This window comes from Symsagittifera roscoffensis, chromosome 4 (assembly GCF_963678635.1).
Source record: "Symsagittifera roscoffensis chromosome 4, txSymRosc1.1, whole genome shotgun sequence".
Lineage (NCBI taxonomy): Eukaryota > Metazoa > Xenacoelomorpha > Acoela > Convolutidae > Symsagittifera > Symsagittifera roscoffensis.
In genome coordinates this window covers 24,619,542-24,629,967 of record NC_087065.1, presented here as the reverse complement: position 1 = coordinate 24,629,967, position 10,426 = coordinate 24,619,542, and the positions used below count along the sequence as shown (strand labels likewise).

Genomic DNA, 10,426 nt, shown 5'->3' with positions numbered 1-10,426 from the left:
CATTATAGTTTCTCTACTTCGTAGATTCATTTCAAGGTTTCAATTTTACTCCTGATAAATTATTGGCTGTATCGTCAGTTAAATTTCAAAATTAAAAGGTGTTTTTATTTTCAAATGTTATAATTGATTTTCAGAAGTTCGCGCTTTTCTGACTGCTTAATGCGCTTTTAGTCCTTAAGTTACGTCAGCAGAAATAACAAAAATTAATTCCATCCTTCCCATCCTTCCCAACTCAAACTGAGCGTCACAAATTTTCAATCACCATTTACCTTTTCTCTCGCCCACTAATTGGAGTTTATCTTCAAAAACTTATATCAGGAATATTCAAAGAAACTTGTTTCGGTATTTGTTAGTACAACTATTCGTTGAAACATCATAGTGTTGCAGAAAATGAAACTATTTACTGGTAAAAAGTAAGTTAATGTCAACTAAAATGTCAGTTAAGCCTCCTCTGAGAAGAGCTTCGTCCTCAAACGCCCCTTCGGAAAACAACACTATGACTTCGTCATCGCATCTTCATAAAATGAACTCTCTCCAAAACCCAGGCCCATCTGACGACCCAGATCACGATTACCTTCTGGACCAATCATCTCTCACTTTCACAGAAGATTACTCCGCCTCTAGTTTTTTATCCAGTTCCTTACGAGCGGACGGAGGAACTCTAGAAACGTTGACTCCAAGTCGGAACCGTTTGACAGAACCTGATTTGATGACATACCACAAAAAGTCATATCACAAATGCAATGCAGAAAACCGAGACCCGAAATGTGTGTGCAGTGCCAAGCTGGGTCTCGACTTCCCAAACCTGCCGGATGATGTTTTCCACGACTCCAATCCAGCCACAGACTCCGAAACAGTTCACGGCGACAGAATTTCTTTAAATGCAAATATTTCACCAGAAAATAGTCTGAACCGCAGTCTTAATTTATCCGGCGACCAGAACCAAACTTTGAAATTTACCTTGACCCTGGACCTCCCCACAACTCCTGATGAACCAATTTTTCCAAAACATCCAGAAGACGCCGCTTCGAGCCTCGAACACGACGGGTCACGTCGGTCAAGTATAACTTCGGTCTCCTCTGAGCCTAAGGACGCAATCGGAACGCAATTTGGAGGCGCCGCCGACAGCGGAGTCGGAAGCTCGCGTTCGGGTAAATTCGAAAGTGCCGAGTATCACGACGGCACTGCGTTGACTTCTATTTTACCGACGACTCCTCGTGAGCTGTCAGGTGACGTTTTCTCGCCTCTATTTTCCCCTAAAAGCAGCTGCGACTCCGACCCCGAGGAATCAAACAGTCATCATTGGGCTTATAAGCCAAAGAGGCGAACTCTATCCGACTCTGAAAGTTCTTGGAGTTCAAGCTTCAGCTCAAACGGGTACCTGAACGAACTGGTAGCCGAATGCGAACGATTCATGAAAGTGTTTGTGACGAAAATATTCAGCCCCGAGTGATTAATGTTTCTACTTATAGAATTGACTATTTATGATGTTATGATTTAAGTATGAGGTGTTTGCAACAGTGATACGTAATCATAAATGTCGTATTCGTAATTGATATTACGAATAAGCATTTATTATTACGTTACGTATCACTGTTTTAATCACCTCATACTTAAATTTATTGTCTGAATTTTTTAACAATGGCGCCAAAAATGTGTTCATAAAAAGGCAGGTGTCATAAAGTTTTACATCATTGATTTTTACGATATCTTATCTTTTCTGGCTAATCACTTTTAAGCTCGATTAGACAGTAAATATGCTAGACTAATAGCTTGTTTTCAAATTCAAATGTTCAGACAGCCAACGCCTTTTAAGTTTCGTAGCAAGTAGTCTAGCAAATAAAAAATAGAGTTGCCTTGCAATTATTCGTTCCCATGTGAAGTCTGATAGGCCAAACTCTACCTACCATTAAGGTCCTATTTCAAACTTTTGTAGAAAAAGTCTTTCTTTAGAGGATTTTTGGTTGATTTGAACAGTTTTTTTGCTATTTTTTATTTTCATGAGCAGTGACGAATCTTATCAAAGTTTGATGTTTTTGTTCAGACTTTCGATACGAAAGTACCGGAATATTTGTGCTCGGGGTGGTTTTTTTCAGGCAAATTCCAACTTTTTAACTAGCCATTTCAGACGATATTTTTTATATCATTTAAAAGGTATTGTTGTCCTGAGTTTAAACTTGGCAAGATATTTCACCTGTGATTATTTTTTGTATAGTTATGGGGGTTTAAAGATTGCCATTTTGGCCAATTTGGGACAAATAACGCGCGACATATTTCGCGCTATTAACGCATAAGCGAGGTTTAATCTATCTTAGAAATTGTTCCAAATTGGTTGAAAGTAGCTTATTTCCATTAATTAATTTGTTACAAGGAGCGAAATCTATCCTTTTGTACCCGCACTGACAGAAATGGTCTCCGGTCGATTTAAATTGATTTTAAATTGATTTTAAATCGATCCAAACCGATTAACCATGTACATTTTACGAACTTAAATGGATTTTAAATCGATTTAAATCGATCTTTTTGAAAATTTTAAATCGATTTAAGTGTCTAAAAAATCGATTCAAATCGATTTCGATTGATTTTCTGACTCACTACAACCCATCCGAATCTCACTTAAATCCATCAGAATCTCACTTAAACCCATTTTAAATCAATTTAAATTGATCTTTTTGAAAATTTAAATCGATTTAAGTGTCTAAAAAATCGAAATATATCGATTTCGATGGATTTTCCGACGCACTAAAATAGATTTTTTTGCTAACTAGGCGAAAAAAAACATACCCTTTGAAAAATTGTTGGAAATTTTTATTCTCGATTTTTAAATGTAAACACTCGTGCCAGATATTATAGAATTCAATAAAAGTATCCACATAAATCATTTTCAAGCACGAAAAAAAGCAATGAAATTATAGAAATTTGTTGTAAAACAGATTTTGCAAAATCCTTTGAAACAAACAAGAATTAAAATTTGATATCGTTAATATGCAATTATATCATAGAAAGATAAGAAAATGAATCAGATTTTTGGCAAAACTTATAAAACGAATCAAGAAAAGGGTCAATATAGATCAGTTTTTGAACTCAAAATATGCAAGAAAATCAGAGAATTTTATCGATATTTTGGTCTTTTTATTTGGTTTTTTTTATGTTACAATACGCTATGGATGTAAAACGAAAAATGATAGGCAATGAATAAATGCAATAGAATTTCAAAACTGATAAATCTCAAAAAAAATCGATATAAATCGATTTAAATCCGTTTTAATCCCCTTAAAATTAAAAACAAAATCAGACTGGAAAAATGCATTTAAATTGATTTAAAATCGATTCGGATTAATTTTTTTTAGCTGGATTTAAGATCAATTTGAATCGATTTTAAATCGATCCAAATCAATCGTCATCTTTTTCGTTTTATCTTCGTACTTGTTTCATACTAAAATCGATCTAAAAATAATCAACGAACTTTTTTCCTACTAAAATCGATCTGAATTTAATCAACGTACTTTTTTTCATACTAAAATCGATCCTAATCCTTTTTTGTCAGTGCGGGTACTTTATATAGCGTGCGGGGTGATGATTTTCATAAAAAGTTTCAAACTTTAATATTACATTTAATTTTTTTAAGGTTATTACTGCTCCATAAACTTTTAAAGGCAGTCGGAACATTCAGGGCTTAGCCCTGATACGATTAGTCTTGTTTCAGTTTAAGTCGAAAATATCAAAAAATTAAAAATTAGTTACTTATATTATAAGAAAAGAAATAAAAAGCATTTTTAAACAGAAAAATAAACACGTCCTGAATGTTCTAACTGCCTTGTAAGGTCTATGGAGCAATAACAACAAAAAAATTTGAGATTTTTTTTGTGAAAATATCTGCCCACACGCCATATTAAGGACAAAGTGATAGATTTTGCTCCTATTAACAAATCATATATGGCATATAATCTTCCTTGAACCAATTTTGAACGATTTTTAAGACTGATTAAATCTCGCTTACGCGTTAATAGCGCGAAACATATCGCGCGTTAAATGTCCCAAAGTGGCCGAAATGGGCAAAATGGCAAACTTTAACTACCATAACTTTACAAAAAATGATCACAGGTGAAATTGTTTTTCAAATTTAAGCTCAGGACAACAATAGCTTTCGAATGATATAAAAAAATTTTCGTCAAAAATGACTGGTTAAAAAGTCGAAATTTGTCTGAAGAAAAACCCACCCCGAGCACAAATATTCCGTTACTTTCGTTGCGAAAGTCGGAACAAAAAGAACTATTCAGATTGTTCATATAGAATTTTGATCTAGTTGCGAGACTTTTGTAGGGTATGGTGAGCACGAACCAAATTCTCACGAACTATTTTCCATTAAAATATAGTTTTCCATTAAAACAAGATCAGCTGCGGTTTGTTTTGCAAGCAGCAGATGATTTTCCAAAATAACAGAAATATTCCATCGTCGTCGACGATGTTTATTGGAGCTCAAATGACGTCTGAAAGTACAGTGCTGATTTAAATTAACCGGACAAAACGTGTTAAACTTGAAATTTAAAACGCGTTTTTCTCAAATTGGGTTGAGTTTAGGAGAAAAATTATGAGGACAAAACTTGCTTAAAATTTTAGCAGAATTATTATGGTGTAATTTGTTTTGCGAAATTCGGGCCCAAAATTTTACCCCAAAAATGAGTCATTTTGGCTTTTCTTAGTTAATTAAAAATTACGCCAAAAGTACCCATTCGATCACAGCCATAATTATATCAAAGTGAGCCCCTTACGTAGCCCAATAAACTTTAAGAAGGGTATATTCTCCAAAACATTGTATAAATTAATTTATTTTTGCTTGATAGACAAAAAAGGTCGTTTTTACTATATAAAATACCAATTTTTTATTTAAAAACAATTTTTAAACGGTTTGCATTTTTTTTTCAAGTTTAACACGTTTTGTCCGGTTAATTTAAATCAGCACTGTACTTCATTGTGGTAAATCACTCTAGCTCGTTTGACCAATATTTATGGTTGCAAAGTTTGCGTCAGAAAACAAGTGAATGAAAAGCTATTCGATCAGTTTTAAACAACGATATCCGTACGTTGAAGAAAAAAGATCAAGCATGCATTCTAAATTTGTTCTCTGAATTTTGGTTTGTTTTTTTTAGCTTGTGTGAGCTAGTTGAAAAGTTGTACGAAATTATTAATAAAAGCTAAAATGAAGTAAAATTCAAAAATTCGAATTTGTCAGTTTTGCTGTAGTTTTTTTACAAAAATAAATATAAAAAAAAATCAAATCACTTTCTGGCGACACTCAATCAGATTATTTAGATTTTAGTGTCGGTTTAGTTTGGTTTGAAATATCTAAAATCGGAGTAGAAAAAACCCTGCAATTTTTCCTCAGTTCCCAGGTCTTTCACCAAAGTCGCTGTCTATTCTTTATGAAGAAAATTAGAGAAAAAGGTACTTTATATTAGCAATTACAGGCCGTTAACCCTATTTATAGCACGGAAAAGAACCTTCGAACGTGCAACATTGAACATACTATATGTTTACCTGGCTGTGGTATAGTAGCTGCAGCTGCAACCACATTACATTAACCTTGAGGGAGTGACTATGTTATGTATGTATGTATTTATAGGTTTAGTACTATTTCAAGGTCAGTATCTGTCGACCTAAATCTGCACATAAAAAGAGCAGGTTACCGTACTACGCTATGGAGCTCAGTTATCTAGAAAAGAGCGTTAAAACAGAAAACATAAAATACGGTTTCAAGTGAATTAAAAACTTTGAGATCTATCTTTTGTTATACTTACAAAGTCTGGACATCGAGGTATCACATGGCGCAGCCAGCAGGATTTTTGTCCCAAAATAATCGCAAAGACAAGAGAATTCCTGTGTTTTGGACCTCGGCAAATTCAGAGCCACCATGGAATTTTAAAATCTGGTTGGACCAATTTCTCCTAGCTGTTACAGTAAAAGAGAACGTGAATCCGGAAGTGTTGCTTGAGGACCCAAAACCAGTCATAGAAGAACCAATGCCACGGCCAGAGACACCTAGACAAAACGAAACTGAACAAGCTACTACGGATCGGGAAGCGAGGGACAGATCACTAAGGGACAAAGTCGTGTTGGAAAACGAAGAAAGAAAGGAGCGTGGACCAAAAGTGGGACACAACGTGTTCTACAACGAAGTCCGGAAACGCATCGCCTCGAGGCTATTCCTTGCCTTAGGAACGGAGGGGAAAAAAGATTTGTCCAGAAAAATCCTCACACAGAAGTGTCAAAACTAGATTTTAGAGATTTGGTGGCTCTAGCAAAAATCGCATTTGAAAAAACGAAAAGTATAACGTACGAAAGATATAACGTACGAAAGACATCTACTCGTACGTTAAGTATAACGTACGAAAGACATCTACTCACAAGAACACAAGAATCAGGCAAGACGCTGGAATCATTTCATGCTGCTTTAACTGCACAAGCAGCAAAGGCGGAGCTAGGCACATTAGAAGATGAATTAGTTCAGGACCTATTCATTTCCAGAATGAAAAGTGCAGCTCTACAGGATTCATTGACGTTCGAAACTTTTCCCCCGGATGAAGTTTTAAAAAGAGCGATAAAGCTTGAACAAAGCAAATAGACGGCACAAGCATCCCAGAAGTCATACACAAACACTGCAGGTGCAGGAGGTCTAATCGAATGGGATCACAAATAAAAATAAAACAAGAACCCATCATGGAGATCTACCAGAGAGCCATTTAAACGAAAAACATGGTACGCGAAGAGTAACCCCAACAACCGGGCAGATCAGAAAAAATGTACAAGATGCGGCAAATCCTTTGTGGAAAGACATCTACGTAATTGTCCAGCGATGGGTAAGATGTGCAAAGGGTGCCACAAACCGAACCATTTCGCCCGAATGCGCAGATCCCAACAAGTCAACGAAGCGACTGAAGAAACATCCAAGGTATCACACTGGCATTTCGTGCATTAATTTAATCAAAACAGTTTAGTTTTCAAAAAAAACGCTTAAGTTATTGAAAAACTTGATCTGGATAAAAAAAAGTTCCCAAAAGCCACTACTAATTTTTTCGATTCACAAAAAAATATCTATGAAATCGATCAACAGTTTTTTTTTCCGTAGATGGGAAATAAATGGATGTAAGAAAAAATGAAAATTTACTATGGTTTATAAGCCACATGAATAATTACATGCCGTTCAATCTCAATCTGAGCATGAAAGTTTTCTAACCTTGATGAAACATTCATTTTTTCTTCCCGATGATTTGATGGGCAATTTTGACGGGTAAGCTTTTTGTAATTTATCATTAATATGTTGGCGTAAATATATTAGTGACATTAACGGTTATGTTACCGACGCGTATTAAACCTTTTTAGTCGTTTTTCCTTATTCCAAAATTTGATTTAAAAAAAGGTTAAAAAATGATTTAAGCAATTTAAAATCGTTTTGGATCAATTTTTCAGCTCAGGATTAAGATCAACTTAAATAGATTTAAAACTGATCCTAATCGATACTAATTTTTCTGTTTAATCAACGTACTTTGTAAAAACTGTATCGATCTCAATTTAATCTACATAATTTCTCATGCTGAAGTTAATCTCAATTCATATTTGTCAGTGTGATTAGCCTTAATGTTCCGACTTGCGTAACGAAAATAACGAAATATTTGTGCTCGGGGTGGTTGTTTTTGTTCTTCAGACGAATTTCGACTTTTTAACTAGCCATTTTTGACAAAACTTTTGCATATCGTTCGAAAACTATTGTAGTCCTGAGCTTAAATTTGAAGAGATTTTTCACCTGTGATTAATTTTCGTAAAATTATGCGGATTTAAATATTGCCATTTTTGCCTTTTTGGGCCAATTAACGCGCGATGTGTTTCGCGCTATTAACGTGTAATCGAGATTAAATCCGTCTTAGAAATTGTTCAGGTACCTCATATAGAATTCAGATGAGGTCAAATAATTTGTATTATACACTGGTAGCAAAAATGAAGGGATAACGGGTCTTTTCGATAAAATCCCCTTGTATGATAAAAAAATGTTTTTTTTTCTAACAAAATCCGGTCGATATTAATACGAAACGCAAAATAAAACTGATATACAGAGCCTTTAATCGAATCGAACAACTGCAAAAATGGGAAATAAATGGCAGTTCAGAACGAATATATATTCCTGCTTGTGAAATTAAGAAAAGAAAGCGGCAAAAGAAAAACAGGAAAAACGACCTGATTGAAGCTAAGTTTGCTTAAAATCGCTTCGTTTTCGCCTGCTCCATTTTGATAACCAGTATTTTTCAATAATATCAGTCTAAATTTTCAACAAAAATTTTGATCTTGACTTTTCATTATTTAGAGGGGGTAGGAATAACTGAATGAAAAACTCAAAATAAAGGATCAACCGTACATTTCGCCTCCCCCCCCCCCCCCGCCAATTGAGTTAGGGGACAAAAAGCATGAATTTTTCAGAAAATAACTGTGAGTGTACCCTAGATTGATACAAAATTAAATTTTGTTAAAGAAAATCGATTGAAAATACATTATTTAAGGTCATTGACAATATTCGAATTATTGGGAAAACCAATTTTTTTTTGCGTTTTGTTCGAAAAACATAATCATACTTAATCAGTTTTTAGAATTAATAATGGCTCGGAGAAGACATTCTACGGAAGGCCACTTAGAGAAGTAGATTGTGCGGTTGATCCAAAACATGCGATAAATGTTTTTTTAGTGAAGGTAATAAACTGAATCCGGTCAGCTCGCACCACACGCTAAAAGTTTTTTCTCCTAAAACAATCAGACTTTTGAGATTGATTTTTGCAAAAATAGCTCCGATCAAAAGTTTCTCTGCAATTTCCTCATCTGCCAGCGTATATTTTCTGGCTTTAAAATTTTGTGGAGTGGCTATATGTCAACTTTACTTTGAACTATATAAGTAAGTTCTATTATCAAACTGATTAACATTCTGATCCTGTAGTTTTTGAAGTGTGTGTGTTTCACTCCAATAATGTTTTTGCTTACGTCATCATTTTGGTTTTCATTGTTTAGATCAGACATCTCACAAGAGGAAAAGTCACGCTTCGGACAACTTTGCCAAGTAAGTAAACTAAGAAAAATACCAACTGAAATTATACTTGTGGAATTGTTCACGCTTTTGAATTTGCTTTGAAACATAGGCGGCACAAGAAATAAAAACAAACAGATATGCCTCAAAAAACATACCAATAATCAAATAAAACTTCAATACTTGTCTGCCTTAATTGATATTTTCAAAAACAGTTTTTCTGCCATTAAATTCAATATTTGATGGTACTATATGCCACCCGAAAGACCCAAACCCAAACTAGTCATTCTATTCTGCCTTCATTTAAAATTACGTCGTTTGTTTTGAGTTTAACTTAAATTACATCACTTTTGGATTAGACTTGTCTGTTTTTATGAATAAGGAAAGACTTTGTGTCGCCTGAAACGTTTCGAAGTGCTTTTTCTGTACATGTAAGTAAACGTATACCAACACCAACTTTTTGTCCCCGAAAGAAGGCATTTAAAAGCAACTCAAGCAGATCTGAAATCTGTTGCCAATTTGCTTCAGAGATTCCGAAAGGGGAATTCAATTTTCCGCCAAATACTGCAAATATCAAATCGAGTTCCCTTTTGTTGCAGCCAGACTTGCAAACAAAGAGCTTGTCTGAGATGAAATGAAACAAATTTGATTTTTGAAGTTTCGGTAGTTTTGTTCCAAAAAGCCTGCATTATGAAAAAAAATGCCTTTAGTCGTATACCACACATCTCGAACAACAACTTATGAAGTTTTTCCGTGAATGGAAAATTAAACTTATGTTTACGAGTAAAGAATATGTTGTGTGACAAAATTGAGTAAGCAGTTAATTTGGTTGAAAAAACTGTTTTCAACGTGCGATCTCTGATGTTTGCGTGAGAGAAAGAAAATGGAGAGAAACTTTAAGGGAATCTCGTCGGTTTTTAAAAAAGCAACCTACTTGATTTCCGAGCTCACCCTCCCCAAATTCCAAATGAACTGATCACCAAAAGTGTCTGCATCGCCGGCGAGTTTATAAAAAAATGTGTCCTCCAAAAATACTGATGGCCGGCGAGTTTATGTACGCGCTGCATGCAAAATTCTCGATTCTGATTAGCTGAAAATTCTCAACTCTCGACAGGGGCGGATCTAGGATTTTTCGAGGGGGGGGGGGGGGGGGGCGATTTTCTAATTTTTTTTGAAAATTTTATCGACTTCTTAAGGTCGACCAAATTGATTTTCAGAGCCCTCCTAAAGCTCTAAAAAGACACTGTTTGGGCTAAATTTTCTGCGCCGCAGGCAAAGTTTTGAAAAAGCAGTCCAAAAAAAAGGCGTTTTTAGGTACGTTTTGGAAAATTTTGACCGAAAAGTTGCGATTTTTCGGCGCGC

General features: G+C 34.9%; 1 protein-coding gene across 1 annotated transcript; it reads left to right on the top strand.

Annotated features, from left to right (window-relative positions):
* The first annotated feature begins 433 nt into the window (after positions 1-433).
* LOC134844808 (uncharacterized) lies at positions 434-9,702 on the top strand. The gene is made up of 3 exons (XM_063861622.1): positions 434-1,449; positions 9,049-9,097; positions 9,664-9,702. Exons 1-3 carry the CDS (start codon positions 434-436, stop codon positions 9,700-9,702), a joined length of 1,104 nt encoding a protein of 367 aa, XP_063717692.1.
* Positions 9,703-10,426: the final 724 nt, after the last annotated feature.